The sequence below is a fragment of the Sorex fumeus genome, unplaced genomic scaffold (genome assembly GCF_029834395.1).
Source record: "Sorex fumeus unplaced genomic scaffold, SorFum_2.1 ptg000037l, whole genome shotgun sequence".
NCBI lineage: Eukaryota > Metazoa > Chordata > Mammalia > Eulipotyphla > Soricidae > Sorex > Sorex fumeus.
This window is the reverse complement of record NW_026606094.1, coordinates 56,309,037-56,326,345: the sequence shown is the minus strand read 5'-3', so window position 1 is coordinate 56,326,345 and position 17,309 is coordinate 56,309,037. Positions and strand designations below refer to the sequence as shown.

Sequence of the window (17,309 nt, the reverse complement as noted above, 5' to 3'; positions counted from 1 at the left end):
TGACCTGGGTTCAATTCCCAACATCCCATATGATCCCCTGAGTACCAGCCAGAGTGATTCTTGAGTGCAAAGGTAGGAGTAACCCCTGAGCATCGTCGGTGTGACACAAAAAGAAAAAAAGTAAAAAAAAAAAAAGCTATCAGCAGCGCTTCGAGAACTGCTGTCATGGTGCAGACATGGCCAAATCCAAGAACCATACCACATACAACCAATCTCGAAAATGGCATGGAAATGGCATTAAGAAAACTCGGTCACAGTGATATGAATCTCTTAAAGGAGTGGACCCCAAATTCTTAAGGAACACATGTTTTGCCAACAACAAGAAAGTCCTGAAGAAGATTCAGGCCAACAATGCTTAGGCTATGGATGCACGTGCCGAGGCTATCAAGACCCTGGTGAAGCCCAAGAAGGCCATGTCCACAATCACAAAGAACAGTAGCAAGTTCAATTGACTTGCGTATATTGCTCAGCCCAAGCTTGGGAAAAATGCTTTGGACTGCATTGCCAAAGGTCTCAGGCTTTGCCAGCCAAAAACCAAGTTTGAAACCAAGGATCCAGCAAAGGCAAGGCTCAAATGAAGGCTAAACCCAAGCCCAGAGTAAGACCCAGACAGCTGCAGCTCCAGCACCAGCTAGAATAAGCTAGCAGTAACTTAATTTCCAGGCTATATGCCTCATGTGTAATAGATTCCTTTAAATGAGATTGTTGAGCATTTACACTAGTCTTGGTAAAAGTAGGTTGTGACAAGGAAGGGGATAAATATAACGGAAGATACCTAGACTAAGTCTGATTCTGAGAACTGTGTGCTATGGGACTGGATCAAATCCAGTGCGTGATTGTTCTGGGAGTAAGTTCTTGGAAAAAACACTATTAGAGAGAAAACCTGAAAAGTTAGTAGAATCAAGTCAGTTGGAAAAAAAAAGATACTCTAGGTATTTATAATAAACAATGATATGACCAAAAGATAAATAGAAGAACCTTGCACTTGAGTTGAAATTTCTGGATCACTAGAAGGGAAAGTTTGAAAATAAAGGAGTGATGAAAAATAAAGTATCCATAATGACATCAAGCCTTTTATTTCAGCAACTGCGGAGAGTGTTGTGTTTTAGAGAGAGGTTTATAGGAGAAGATACCAAAGCTGATAATTAATTCCATTTTGAATATGTTGCTATGAAGTTTTATGGAGGGTATACAATGGCAATGTTCACTTGACAGTTGGCTGTACTGCGATTTTGCACCACAGGAAAGAAACATGAGTTGCAAATTATAGCTAAAAATAAAATGTGGTATGTGTAAAATAGATTGTAGTTAACTCTTATTCTTGTGTTAGAATTTAATAAAAAACAAATTGTTTTAAAGTGCTACATATGCATGCACACTCAAATATTATTATAACATTTATTATTTGGTTATATTTTTATCAAGATAATTTTTCTTAATTAGGTTATGAAGGTGAAAGTCTGATGAAAATTCTTAGAGATATTGAAAACAGCACAGAAATCATGTTGGACAGATGGAAGTTTGAAGTTATCCCTAATGACAAAGATGAGAAGGGCGACCCAGTGCCTTACAGTATCATCAATAATTACTTTTCCATTGGCGTGGTAAGATTTTCCATTACATGTTCTTTGTTTGGCAAGCTCTAGATAATCATTGATGTAAACTCAAATACTATAAAGAGGTACTGATTATAAATATGTTATTTTGTATTTGTGTCAGCAAAACAATTTTCTAACAGAAAAAAATAAAACATGAATTTATTAAGTTATCTATTTTTGTTGGTTTGACCATTTTGTTACTAAATAAAAATCAAAATATTTTAGGACATTATTGATAATTTTAAAAGCACAAGTTTTGATTTTATAAGCTAGTTTTATATTAGGAAAAATGTAAAAAAAAAATCAAACTTCATCTTATTTTTAGATGTATATTATCTCCATAATCTATAATGCTTTTGCAGGTAAACATCTTTTAAAAATTTATAGCTATTTCTGTGTCTAGAAAAACTGTTGACACTATTCTCAAGTGGTTATAAAAAAATGTTACTTTTTCTTGATTTCCTGAAACAGACTGAAAATAAATTATCATTTATCAATTGATATATTGGGATCTTGTTCTTATGAAATTGTTTACTAAAGTCAGGTAATTTCAAGTGCAAAACATATTGCACTTTGCAAACTCTTTACCATATTATTTAAAATTATTCTTGTTTCTTATTATATATTATATTATAATAATTTTATGTCTTGTTAAATTTTCTCTCTCACACAGAGATACATACATACATGCGCACACACACATAGAAACTCTTTGGTTGAATCCATAAACTTAGGAATCAAACAACTTTGATAAGAATAACTAGCAAATTTTTAATTTGAGTGTTCATTAATTTATCTGTCCTTTAAAGGTTATTGTTTTATATCCCATAACTTAAAGTAATGTGAATGTACATTAAAAAATATTAAAATAATAGTATTAAGGTGGACTATGTATACAATTGTTACTGTGGTGAAAATACAGAAGGGACAAAAGTGATTTGCAAGAAATATCTTGTGCTTCTCTTGAACTATAATACTCTTATTAATATACCACGCTGAATATAAATATTTTAATAGTACATCATCATGTATTATACATAAAACTTAATTCACTCATTAGTTGAACCTTTGAATTATTTTTAAAAATTATCAAATTTTAGATAATTTTCATCACTGAAACAAAATACATACTTAGCAGCCAAATCTCACTTCTTCCATAGCTTTAAACAGCAACTAATCTTTCTGCTTTAAATAATAGCTATTATAAGTATTCCATATAAAATCAATTATAAAGTAAACCATACATCCATACATTTCTAAATCTGGATTTCTAATTGATTCTTTTCAAAAGATAATTTCTATATATTTATATGGTATTTTCTAGTTGAAGAGTCACTGTAGTGCTTTCTTTTATTTTTTAATCAAGGTTTAATTTATTTATTTTGGCATGTTGAAATTTGTTGTGTTGAACTCTTTGTTAAGTCCAACATTGAGATTCCATTAGAAAGTGTGATAACATCTCTGTCACTTTTGAGACCTCCTAGATGTCATACTTTCTTCTTTTTGTTTCTTAACTAAAAATTTTCAAAACTATATTGTAAGAATCCCTTATTTTGTATGGGGTGGAGTGGGAGGGTGCAGGAATTGGGCCAAACTGTTGATTCTCAGGGCTTAATCCTCTGTCTCTGCACTCAAGGATCATTCCCAGTGGTGCTCGGGGGACAATTAGGGGTGCCAAAGACAGAACCCATGTTAGTCATGTGTAAGGCAAGTGCCTTACCCTCTGTACTATCATCATGGCCCCTAGTTATATTGGAATAACTCTTGATATTTATCCTTGTACAAAAATTATATTTCCTGTGTTTACTTACCTCTATGAATTATGTAAAATGTGGTTTGAATCCATACTTCCCCCAGATATAAATACTAATGCCTCCCTTTTTCATTGTTGTTTTTGTTGTATTTAGGTTTGGGGGCAGGGGAAATGGGGGTTTAGCAGAAAGGACGCCTCCCAAGCAGTGCTCATGGTGCCCAGTGTCACTCCCTAGGATACCTGGTCTGGTTCAATGCTTGAGTAAAATGCATCAAAGCTGCTCTGGCCCTGCAAGTCCAGGAACAACCAAGGCCACACTAATCCTGCTTGGTGCCTTTGGGGTCACACCTGATAGCTCTGGAGTTGGGAGTGTGGGGGTTCGGGTGTACGGCTGGGTTCTGAACTCAGGTTCCAGTAATTAAAACTTGCATTTCTAACCTGCTCAAGTACAGTAGTTTTTCATGAAAACTTTTCAGTTTTAGCAAGTGTTTGAATAAATTATTTGATCATTTTCAGTGTTTTCAAAAGAATATATATACATATATATGTATGTGTATATATATACATATATAGCTACAGAAGATATTTTGTAGAATATAGTGACATTGTTGTTATAGAGATTATACAGAGGTTAAGGAGCTTGTCTTGTGTGTGACTGTGTGACTTTTATGTTTCCCTGAGCACCACCAGAGTAGTTCCTGATCCCTGACCAGGAATAATCCTTACCACTGCTGTATGGCTCAAATCTCTCTTTCCCACAAGACAAAGAATTAGAGAGAACTCCTTGAGAAGGGTTTAGTACTGGCAGTTCCTTATTCATTACTATTGGTGAAGTGAATCACTCTCACTGTATATAACAACCCCACTCCCATGCTGACAAACAAGGAATTGTGTTCAGTATATAAATAGTGCTTAGATTAGAAAGCTATAAGTTGCTATGTTTTTGTCTGATTTTGCACTTTAAAATAACTGTAGATACAAAAGGAGAACTGCTCATTCATAGCATTATTTGAAAATTTACATATACCAGTAATTTTCTTTTCATAGTTTATTATTAATTCATTTGTTTAGTACACACAATATACCATTCTTAGGTCAGGTCTTGGAGATGAAGGCATGAGTACAAGCATTAAAATCACCTCATTTTTATAATTTATAGTTTAATGTCAAGAAGTGCTTTTAAAATGAAAATGCAAATCTGACAATTATCATAAGTGTCATGAAAGAAAACAAATTACCATGAACTAGAATAAAAAAACAGTGATAAGAAAAACCAAAAGATTGTAGATTTAGGAAGACCAGAGGATTACTACTGGCAATGTCTTGCTGCCTTGAAAGTCAAGGCATCATGTTTATCTTCGAAGACAGGACATTGAAGGGTTCAGTGGTCGTCAGGAAATGAATCAATCCAACTTATATACAGCAGGAGCTCATCTATGAGACATAATAGTTAGACACTAATTGAAGATAAAAGAAGTGTCATGAAAATGATACATAGGGCTTTGAATATTATATTTGAAACCAAAACCTATAAATATAATTGAATTGGCTGATCTTTCCTTATGGGCCCAACTAATGTCATATCTTTGAATGTGGGTCATTGACTTGAGTCTAACAGTATCTCTTCTGTAAATCACACATAATAATATAATAAACTATCCATAATTTCCATTTTTAGTTTCTTTTATGTGAAATAACTCAAAAGAAACTCTTGAAGTAATCTAGGTAAAAGTATTCTACTACTTAATAATAGTTTAAAACTATTGTAATGATCTCTTTTACATGTGATTGGGTAGCAAATAATACAGAATTCTATATCAGGGCTAGGGATACAGCTCAAAAAGATCAAGGCTGTGATTTGCATTGAGGAAGTCTACTTTACATGCCCTAGCACCTCATGGCCCTTCAGGTTCCTCCAGGTATGACCCCAAGCTTGGAGCCAGGAAGCACATCACTGGGTATGGCCCCGATACATTTTTAAAGAAAAATCCTATAGCTGCTTTAGCATTGCATTTATATAATATCATCCAAAATCTTCTTGTTCTTAATAAAATATTTTCTTCTTACAATCATATTTTTCATTGATGCTATGTCATTAGATGTGTGTGCTACACACTGATATTGGCGTACTGGTAAGAGATATGAGTAACTTTGGTAAGTAAAATGTACAATTGTAGAAATATAAATGTGCGTGTTTCCTAGAGTATAGCGTCTGAAGCGCTGGCAGTGAGTGACAGGGCTGCTTCCGTATCCACAGTCAGTCTGTTAGGGCCCCCCCCTCCAGGATCTGCTGAGGAGGTTTCTCCACCTTCCACACTGCCCCAGGTGCCCCAGTGGAGGGATGGAAGTTGGGTTCTGAGCCTCTTCAAGATCCACTGCTGCCCTGCCCCCTGATGCCTCTGTGGCAGGCACTTTTCTTTTCTCTCTCTTTTTCTCTCTGTGATTCAGTTAACAAAATAATCCCCAGCTGAACCAGCAAGGAAGCAGCATCCTTCTCTCTTCACTGACCTGCGCAGGAGATAATAATCTCTTCCCGGGAGGGATTTTGAGGTACATCCAGGCCACTCACCTTATTTTCTCTTGCTGGAGTTATGGTTTAGGTCCCTAAGCTTTTGCTTGCTGTTCGTCCAGGAAAAACCTGACTGAGTGATGAGAGGCTGTGAAGTGTTTGCCCCGGCCAGCGCGTTGAACTGCTGAGATGGCAGCCCGCTTCCATTCATCAGCTGCTGCCCAAGAATCTTACGCTCCCATGCGCTGTGCAGGTCAGACATTTAGGAGGAGTCAATACCAGGCCAGATCGGCTAAGCCCCTGAATCTCCAAGACAAATCTTCCTAGGACATTTGGGGGTCATGCCCTATGGAGGGCACCTTGAAGCTCCTGCAGGACTGCCTAAGGCCCAGAGGCTGAGTTCTGCCTCGCTCCGAGGCCCACAGCCTCTAGCGCCCACCTCCGTGCTCACCTGGCTGCAGTTACCAGCTGCGAAGACCTGGCCTCCAGGGCAGCAGTATAAGATTTGGAGACTGGAAGTGCATGCTCGATGCACTCGAACCCCCGTGGAGAAATCCACTAACTGAGGGGCGGGGAATCTCACCACACTGAGCTGAGCATGCTGAGATGACACAGATGAAGGAGAGTCCTTCCCGCCCTCCTCCATGAATCTGTTCTAGCTGGGCCATAGGGCGCACAAACGGTACACTGGAAACCTGGCAGTGCGTCAGACTCCCTAAAAGGTACTATCGATCCTGAGCGGTTATGAAAATCGACTCTCTAGCAAGGGTGGGGACAGGGGTGAAGGCTGGAATGTCATATTTTCTTATCTTTTCTATGTTGTGCTCCAAGTTTGTTTTCTTTCTTTCTTTTTTTTTTTTTTTTTTTTTTTTAATTTTTATTAGTGAGACACCATGAGGTACAGTTGTAGACTTAAAAATTCTTGTGCTTGGGTTTTAGTTATATAATGATCAAGTACCCATCCCTCCACCAGTGTCCATTCTCCACCCCCACCAATACCAGTATCCCTCCCCCCTACCCCCCCAGACCCCCATTCCACCCTGCCTCTGTGGCAGTGCACTCCCTTTTGTTATCTCTCTCCTTCTGGGTGCTGTGGTTTGCAAAAGAGGCATTGAGTGGCAATCATGTTCGATCTAGAGTCTACTTTCAGCATGCATCTCCCATCCTGGGCGGATTTTCCCAGCACCCTTTATTTGGTGCTCCCTTCTCTATCTGAACTGCTTTTACCCCTAGAGTGTGCGGCTGGCCTCCAAGCCATGGAGTAAACCTCCTGGTATTTATCATAGCTATACTTGGGTGTTAGTCTCCTATTTTGTTACTTTATGTTCCCCAGATGAATGCACTCTTTCTATGTCTGTCCCTCTCTGGCTCTTTTCGCTTAGCATGATACTTTCCATATAGTACCACTTGTATGTAGATGTCATGACTTCATTTTTTCTAACAGCTACATAGTACTCCATTCTGTAGATGTACCAAAGTTTCTTTAACCAGTCATCTCTTCTCGGGCACTCAGGTTTTTTCCATATTCTAGCTATTGTAAACAGTGATGCAATGAACAAACAAGTGCAGATGTCGCTTCGACTATACTTTTTTCCCTCTCCGGGGTATATTTCCAGGAGTGGTATTGCTGGGTCAAATGGGAGCTCAATTTCTAGTTTTTTGAGAATTGTCCATACTGTTTTCCAAAAGGGCTGAACCAGTCGGCATTCCCAGCAGTGAAGAAGAGTCCCTTTCTCGTCACATCTGTGCCAACACCAGTTGCATTTGTTTTGTTTTTAATGCTGATTGGGGTTAGATCACACTCAGCTGTGTCCAGATTTACTCCTGGATCTGTGCCAGGCTTCCACTCCTGATGGTGCTGGGTGTGTGTGTGTGTGTGTGTGTTGGGGAAGTGGGGGAGGGGCAGTTGCATAGCATAGAATTTCCTTGAGACGATTAAAAGACTAATGACAATTTTTTTTTAAAAAAAGTAAAAGATGGAGGGGCTGGGGGTAATAGCACAGCAGGTAAGATGTTTGCCTTGCACGCAGCCAACATGGCTGACCCAAGTTCAATTCCTCCACCCCTCTCGGAGAGCCGGGCAAGCTACCGAGAGTATCTCGCCCGCACAGCAAAGCCTGGCAAGCTACCCATGATGTGTTCGATATGCCAAACACACTAACAGCAAAGTCTCACGATGGAAATGTTACTGGGCCCACTCGAGAAAATCGATGAACAACAGGAGGACAGTGACAGTGAAATGATGGAGAATGGGCACTGGTGGAGGGATGGGTACTGGATCATTGTATAATTGAAACCTAAGCACAAAAATTTGTAAGTCTACAACTGTACCTCATGGTGTTTCACTAATCAGGATCACAATCATCCTGTTGTTCGTCGATTGCCTCGAGCAGGCCCCAGTAATGTCTCCTTCGTCCTAGCCCTGAGATTTTAAAAAGTGCCATATTCAAGCTCTTTCAGGGTTAGGAGAATGAGACCCATCATTGTTACTGGTATTTGGCATATCAGGTACTGCACGGGGAGTTTGCCAGACTCTGCCCTGTGGGCAGGTTACATTTGGTAGCCTGCCAAGTTGTCCAAAGTAAGAATGAGATAATAAGATGTCCGGCAGCTGGGTTTTATAGTCTCTGGGTCTTGGCCATTGATGGTATTACATGGCGCCAGGGAGCCAGTTGGTGGGTGTGACCCCTGCCTACTGGAAGATGGAGGATCTGGGAGAAGGATGCTCAGCCCCAATCCAAGCAGGCTTGGAGATCTCAGCCCCAGGACCTGCATGCCTTTGCTCATCTACCCGTACCTTCATGAGTGTGGAGAGTGTCTCAGCATGGTTGTGGCTGGTTCTGGAGGTCTTTGGCTGCCAGAGCTCTGCTCGAGGCGGGGAGGGAAACTCAACCCGCCCCCTCCAAGGGGTCCCTGAATTAGTTTTCTTCTGTTTGCTTGTTTTTGGCTTTTGACCCCATGTACTCTGTCTGGGGCCGTTTCTCCAAGAATTTTTTTCAATAGTTGTTTTAAAAGAAATACATAGGCTGCTAAATGTGAAGATGAAGCACAGCTATGAAATATTTACACAATCGCAAAAACATAATATGCATATTTATTCCAATTAAATTTTATGATAAAATAAAAATTTAATATTTCCCAATTAAAATGTAAATACCTGACATTTGCTTGGGAAGTACTGGCAAATCTAAGCAAGTTTTTTTCAAATTAAGTCCTGTATAAGAAAGAGCCTATTAACTTTCAGATTGATGATCCGCACATAATGTTAATTATATATAAATGAAGCATATTTTAGTTAGTTTCAGGTAAGCTCAGTTTTGCTTGCACCTTATGTCGAGAAAAGATAATTGATGTAGAGCATTTTGATATACCAATTGACTTTCTGTATATCTTTATTGAGGAAGTATCTGTTTACTTCTTCCTATTTGTTGATGTGGTTGTTTTTCTTGTTGAATTTTAAAAGTATTTTAGATATTTTAAATAGTGACCCTTTGCCAGATGAGTGCTTGACAAATATTTACTTCCAGTTTGTGGGACATTTTTTATCTGTTATGGTACGGATTCTTCACAGTTTGATAGAGGCTTCTACCTATATTTTCCTCAACATAATTTATGAATTCAGGGCTTATCCTTAACCACTGTAGTACTGTAGCACTGTCTTCCTGTTGTTCATTGATTTGCTAGAGTGGGCCCAGTAGTATCTCCATTGTGAAACTTGTAACTGTGTTTGGCATATCGAATATGTCACGGGTAGCTTGCCAGACTTTGCTGTGTGGGCAAGATACTCTCAGCAGCTTGCTGGGCTCTCCTAGTGGGGCAGAAGAATCGAACCTGGGCCGACTAGGTTGGCCATGTGCAAGGCAAACACCCTACCAGCTGTGCTATCGCTCCAGCCCTATTCTTAACCAGCATATACTAATTGTTTTGCATAGTGTGTGATAGGGATCCAAGGACATTTTTTTCATATGTGATTGGCCAGTTTTCTCAACAGTTTTCACAGTGAAATACTACTAGGTTGTAATCAAAGAGAAAATCACGCAATTTGCTGCTATGTGTATTATTGGGAGAGTTTCATGCTGAGTGAAGTCAGTCTGAGGGAAAAGTAAATACAGAATTAATTCTCTCTTCTGTTGAACAGAGAGAAAAATGGGAATAACACTCGGCCTAAGGTCTAAATACCTGAGCTTACCAAGGAAGTGGGGTAGGGGGACGTTGCAGTTAGTGAGTGAGTGGATTGAAGGGGACACTGGAAGAGGGGTGAAGGGTAGCACACAACTGTTGAAGGTGTGGTGTTGTGGTGTTGAATCATTGTATGCATCAAAGGCTACCATTAACAGTTTTAGAAATCATGGTGCTTCAAATATAATGAAAATTTGAAAAAAAAAAGAGAAAAGGAAAGGTGAAAGAGTAGTGAGAAAAATCACTAAGTGCTGCCATTTCAAATGATCTTACACTTAGTAAAGATAACCCCTTAAACTGCATTCCATACATAAGTATTAAATGCTTTTTATTCCTTTTACATACGTAGAAAACCTTTCAATACCCCATAAATATTATTTTTAAAACACTGGTTAATATAAATACAACAGTTGTAAACAACAATTTAAAGAATACACCCTTCCAAAGATGTGATTCATAGGTTGAGTACCAGCCTTCATGATGAGGCCCTAGATTCAGTCCCCGGGACCATAGGAAATAGATAAATTAAATTAAAAAAAAAACACCCTAAAATGTATTTTAAGAAATTTAAAGTTGATTGATATAGGTGTAATTATCTAATTTAAAGGAAAACAAGGATAGCTGTCACTGTCCTTCCATTGTTCATCGATTTGCTCAGCGGGCCCAGTAATGTCTCCATTGTAAGACTTGTTGTTACTGTTTTTAGCATATCTAATACACAAAGGGGAGCATGCCAGGCTCTGCGGTGCAGGCAGGATACTCTTGATAGCTTGCCAGACTCCCTGAGAGGGGCGGAGGAATCAAACCCCAGACTGCTGCGTGCAAGGCAAATGCCCTACCTGCTGTGCTATCACAGGCTCCAGCCCTGAGGATGGCTATTTTTAAATAAATAAAAACAAGAAAAATACATATTTTTACAAAATAGATTTTCACATCATAGGAATAGTGATAAACCCTAGACATTTGAAACAAAATCAAGAGTAATACAGGTATTTAAAATAAATAGTGGTACTCAGGAAACTTCATATCCCTCCCCATAATTACCTACAGTTAGCAGCAAGGGTTTGGGGTCTAAGACTTTAGACAACAATCACTCGGCTGGTTCCCAAGAGCCTCTAAATCTCCACCCAGTGATTCTCAGGAAACAAAATGGTGCTGGGGATCTAATGAATATATTTCATGTACTTTAACTTCTCATACAGGGATTTATAGTATAGTCAATCCAACTAACAATTTTAGAGATGTGAGGTAATTTAATATAAAATTTTATATTTGTGACCTAAGTACAGAAATTAGAGACTATTGTAATTATTGAAAGTGATAACTTCTACAGTTGAACACCTGGAATTATTATTATTAGTAGTAGTATTTAATTTTATTAAATCACCATGAGAGAAATTATAAGCTTTCATGTTTGGCCCATCAATGGCCATCCAGAGACTATAAAGCCAAGCTCCCGGAAGAGAACAAGGCAGAGCCTCCTGCCCCCTCACCTGGCTGTCCTCAATGGAGCCCTTTGGAGGAGGGCAGGTTGAGTTTCCCTCTCCACCCCGAGCAGAGGCCCAACAGCTGAAGACCTCCAGGACCCAGCCAAAGCCATGCAGAAACCACTTTCCACATGCTTGGATGAGGAACCAGCAGAGGAACCAAGGTGTGCAGGACCCGGGGCTGAGATCTCCAAGCCTGCTCAGTTCGGGACTGGGTCTCCTCCACCCAGCTCCCCCACCTTCCAGTAGCTACACAGTTACACCCACCAACTGCCGTGTAACCCCATCAACGGCCATCCAGAGACTATAAAATCAAGCTCCCGGAAGCAACCTCTTTTTCTCTAGTTCTCACTCTCAGAGAAACCAGCAGGCTACTGAGAGTACCATACCTGCCTATATACCGGATTAGGAAAACCTATAAAGGTGACTAGAGGTGCCCGGCAAACTACCGAGAGTATCCCGCCCACATGAAAGAGTCTGACAAGCTATCCGTGGCGTATTCGATATGTCAAAAACAGTAACAATGAATGGTTCTCATTCCCCTAACCCCAAAGGAGCCCCCAATATGTCATCGGGCTACACTTGCACGTGACAGGAACGAATGGAGATGTTACTGGGTCAGCTTAAGCGAATTGAAAACAACGGGGTGATAGTGATTGTGATGATAGTGATAGTGATTGTGATGTTTGGGTTACAATCACAAAGTGATCAAACATTTATCCTTCAACCCATGCACATTCTCCACCACCAATATCCCCGGTATATCCCTCCTTTCCCACCCTCCCCCTGCCTCCATGGCAGACATTATTCCGCATAATCTCTCTCCACTTTTGGGCATTATGGTTTGCAATGCAGACCCTGAGAGGTTATCATTCTCTATTCCTTCTCTATTCCAGTTGCCTTCTCCCCTTTGCACATGAAGCAGACTTCCAGCTATGGAGCAATCTATCTACTATCCTCATGTGTGAGCTTCATGTTATGTTGTTTTATGCTGCACAAATGAGTGCAGTCCTCCGATGTCTGTTTCTCTCTTTCTGACTCATTTCACTTAGCATCATATTCTCCATGTATATCTATCCATTTATAAGCAAAGTTCATGACTTCAACTCTCCTGACAACTGCATAGTATTCCATTGTGTAGATGTACCAAAGTTTTTTTAACCAGTCATCTGTTCTAGGGAACTTGGGTTGTTTCCAGATTTTGGCTATTGTGAAAAGTGCTGCATATTTGATGTGCCAAACACAGTAACAACAGAGTCTCCAATGGAGACATTACTGGGTCCGCTTGAGAAAATTGATAAACAACAGGAAGACAGTGACAGTGACAGTGACAGTGACAGAACAGTGTTGCAATGAACATATAGATACAGATGTCACTTCTACTGTGCTTTTTTGAATCCTTGGGATATATTTGCAGAAGGACCACCTAAAATTATTAAAACAGGAGGTACAAAGCAATCAATATATAAAATCCGATCCTGTTGCTTTCTTTTAAAGATGTATATTTATTATTTAACATATAAATAATGTTAGTAGAATAATTTCCCAGTTCATAGTCTTTTACTTTGAATATTGGAGGAATTATGGTGTTGAGCTGGACTTTGAAAATTGCTTTCAAGGGTACAGAAGTCAAAGGGACACAAACAGCCCAGCAATTAGAAGCCTAGATTTTTCAGAAGAGAGCTTCTGAAAACAAAACCTGTGCTCTGGAATAAATTCACCTTGTAGTTTGTGTGGATCCAGCCTCACAAGTAGACCTGGAGGTGATGTATTCAGCTACCTATTTCTATGAGTTGACTCCAGGAAGAAGTCAGGAACCCATAGGATTTGGAATTTTCTGGTTCACTTTTCTGACAGAGAAGGAAGGGATGATACCTCCACAAATTTAAAAGAACTCCTTTATTTTTCCCTCAGGCTGAAGTGGTTGGGCAGTATGTAGCCAGACCAGAAACTCTAACTGGGAAGAGCTCTTGGCACTGACAAATTATAAGACATAACAAAATATGTTAACAGCCATTAACAATGTAGTCAAACAGTAAAAACACTAAAATCGTAATTTAGTTATTTGTACCAGTATATCTGTACAATACCAATGTTTTCATTTAGTGGGAAGACACTGGTCTAATATGGAGAAAAATTGTAATTTTATGCAACGTTAAAATAATAAGATCTGGAAATTAAATTATTTCATCTTGTTATATGGCAAGATGGAGTATTACAAATTAAGTGTCCTCAAATTAATTTGTACATTTCATCTATTGTTACTTGGAATTCTAATAGTGTTACTGGCAGTTGTTTTGATAAAAGATAATTTATATTGGGACAAAAATGATTTCAAAACTGATATAATTAATGACATATAATTGTTGATTTACAAAGTACAAAATACTACAAAGTTAATGTTACTAAAATCTAATGGTGCAAATAAATACTACTAAAAATAAGTTAATAAAATGAATTGAACTTCTACTCACAGTGTTATCAAAAAATTGACATTATAGTTAAAGTGATAACAAAAATTTCAAAAGTAGAATTGAAGTTAGACCAAAATATGCAAATATGAAGGGAATTTAGTATTTGTTAGTTATTGAAATTATAGATTATTAGGCATAGAGCAAAGATATCCAAAATTGAATTGATCTACTTCCCCCTTTCCAGAAAAAAAATTAGCACCCCATGAAAATTTACCTTCTTTAAGTAAATAACAATAAAAAGCCTCTTCCCAATTTCACCTAAGCCTAGTAATGCCCTTTGCATAGTCCCCCTGCAATGTTGGCAGAGAGCAATGTTGCCCATGTTAGAAATGGCTGGTATGATGCAGACACATAAAATAGATGACTGGTATGATTCAGACACATGAAATAGTAATAAATAACTCATTTGAATTGATATATATAAATGTATATGCAAAATATAAAATATATTAAAAATACAAATTGAAGTAATATAGTATTTTTAGGGAAAAAAGAGTATATTACTTGAGTAGAATAAGCCTTAATAAAACAAACTGAAAAAATATATAAAATATGAAATTGAAATTACTTTTCTTTATGTTTGTATTCTGAAAAATGTATAAAATATTTAATATTAAAAGTCAAAATTTCAAATATAGTAAAAATGTTTCTAATAAGTTTTTTGTTTGTTTTTTTGGGGGCCAAAGCAGGCTGTAATCAGGGATTACCCCAGATTGTGTGCCCAGGGATCTCTCCTGATAGTATTCAGGAGACCCTATGGAGTGCTGGGGATTGAATTTAGGTAAGTCACTACAAGGCAAGAGTTTCCCACTGTACTATTTCTCTGACCCAAGTATGAAATTCTTAACAGGAAATAATCATCTCTTAGAAAAATAGTATAAGAAAAATTTATGATATATAACAGCTAGTTGGAAAGATTCCCTATACTATTAGTAAGAAAATGTGAAATTGTTCTATGAAGTGCTTATTTTGTTTTTCAGAATACTTAAATTTACCAAAACTGATATTCCTAAGCAATAGCACAGCAGTAGGGTGTTTGCCTTACACGCAGCCAACATGGCCAACCCAAGTTTGATTCCTCCACCCCTCTCACAGAGCCTGGCAAACTACTGAGAGTATCACACCTGCACATCAAAGCCTGGCAAGCTCCCCATGACATATTCGATATGGAAAACACAATAACAACAAGTCTCACAATGGAGACGTTACTGGTGCCTGCTTCAGCAAATCGATGAACAAAGGGAGGACAGTGCTACAGTGCTACAGTGCTACTGTTAAATTTATAGATTCATCACAGAATAAATGAATGTGGTTATATGTATACACATTTATTGTAGCACTGTCCTCCCGTTGTTCATCGATTTGCTTGAGCGGGCCCAGTAACATCTTCATTGTGAGACTTGTTGTTACTGTGTTTTCCATATTGAATATGTCACGGGGAGTTTGCCAGGCTCTGCCGAGTGGCCAGGATGCTCTCGGTAGCTCTCCGAGAGGGGCGGAGGAATCGAACCCAGGTTGGCCACGTGCAAGGCAAACACCCTACCCGCTGTGCTATCACTCCAGCCCAGATGAATATCTATTATTCTATAAATAAATGCAAGAAGAAATATAATATTTATGTAAAGTCATCTAGGGGCTGGACAGACAGTGCAGAGAGAACTATGGAGCATGCTCTGCATACAGATGATTTCAGTTTGATACCTGGCATCCGATCTGATCCTTGAGCCTATCCTGGTATCACATGATGCCCCAGCACCACTGTTTAGGGCCTATACTGACCATCCCAAGTACAAAAGAAAAGCTGTCAAAGTAAAAATCTAATTCTATGTCTCTAATAGCTAAAAGTACTAGAAGTGATATAATACCAGCAGTTAGATTTATACAATAAAGATTGGTGTTGTCTCTGAAGTCTGAAACTGGTGGAATCTAAGATGGCTCCAAAACTACAACTATTTTGCGTTTTCACAAAGGACACGCTAATTCAGTACAACAAAAGTTTTTGCAGTAACAGAAATGTTCTATGTGTGTTGTCTAATAATCAGTTAATATGTTAAATGTTAAAACACTTTGAGCCATCACTTTCATTTCTTTGAATCTGTTCTGCACAAATAAATAAATGATACAGACCCTATTATATACCAGTTATATTTAATGTTATAAAATTGGAAAAAATCTGAAAATTTATCTGTTGAAAATGATGCTCTATACAAGTGAAACAGATGTCTAAAAATATTAATGTTAAGTAACAACAACAACAATTTTATAAGTCCTTTTTCTCATATTCTTTTATAGAATGGAATTAATATAGAATAAATAATATAGACCCTATGATGCAAAAATTATATTTAATGCTATAAAATTGGGAAAAAACTAAAAATTAACTTAAAAATGCATACAATTGGAACAGAGGTCTCAAGATAATGTCAAATAACAACAACAAAAATTATATAGCACTATTTCTTATATTGTTTTATAAAAGGGATTAATACCAAATCTATCTGAAATAGGTGTGAGCACTGATTCAGTGACCCCTAAATCTCAACATGCCTAGCCATAGTGCTTAATAACTGTTAGAATAGCAGTAATAAAATATGAATGATCTCATTATATAGCTCTATCTAAGAACATATAGAAGAGTCAGCAAATATATATATGTATATATATATCAACTTAAAGTTAACAATATTAATCTCTAGTTTTTTAGGAAGATAGATATGGAAAAGGAAATGAAATTTTCTCATATTGCAATTCCAATATATATTATTTTGGATAATCCTTAGATTTCATAGCATTATGCATTTTAATATTTTTAGACCTATAACCAAGAAAGATGTTTAAATTCTCATTCAGTTATTCTTTATTTTATGTGGTTTTGGAGACATACCTTTTGATGCTTAGGGCATATTTCTAGCTAAGTGCTCTGGTTTGACTCCTAGCAGATTCTGGGGACCATAAGGTATGCTGGGAGTGATCAAGTCTCAGGTCAGCTGCCTGCAAAGCAAGCATCTTACACACAATACTATCCTTTAAGATCCCAGGTATTCATCCTTAACTTGTGTATTATTCCTGTATTTCATAAAATAATGTTTACTAATGTTTCTATGTGAGTAGGAACTATATTCTGGTCACTTAGTTGAACATTGTATAGTGCAATGGAAATCAGTATTCAAGTATGAGGCAGTGAGAACTTGTTGCTATTCTGTCTGTAGTCTCAATATGGCAAAAGGTGACACAGCATTAACAAATGAACTTCAAGTGGTGAAGGGAAAGATGCAGGGTACAAATATGATAGAAAGTTTCCAAGAGTAA

The 17,309-nt window shown here is 37.9% G+C and overlaps 1 protein-coding gene across 3 annotated transcripts in view; it reads left to right on the top strand.

The window, feature by feature from the left end:
- The window catches only part of DGKB (diacylglycerol kinase beta), an 808,203-nt gene that overhangs the window by 346,612 nt on the left and 444,282 nt on the right, over nt 1-17,309 (top strand). For all 3 annotated transcript variants that reach the window (XM_056117996.1, XM_056117994.1, XM_056117995.1), the window contains one exon: nt 1,444-1,604. In XM_056117996.1, coding sequence (XP_055973971.1) covers nt 1,444-1,604 — 161 coding nt within the window. The remainder of the gene's footprint in view (nt 1-1,443; nt 1,605-17,309) is intronic.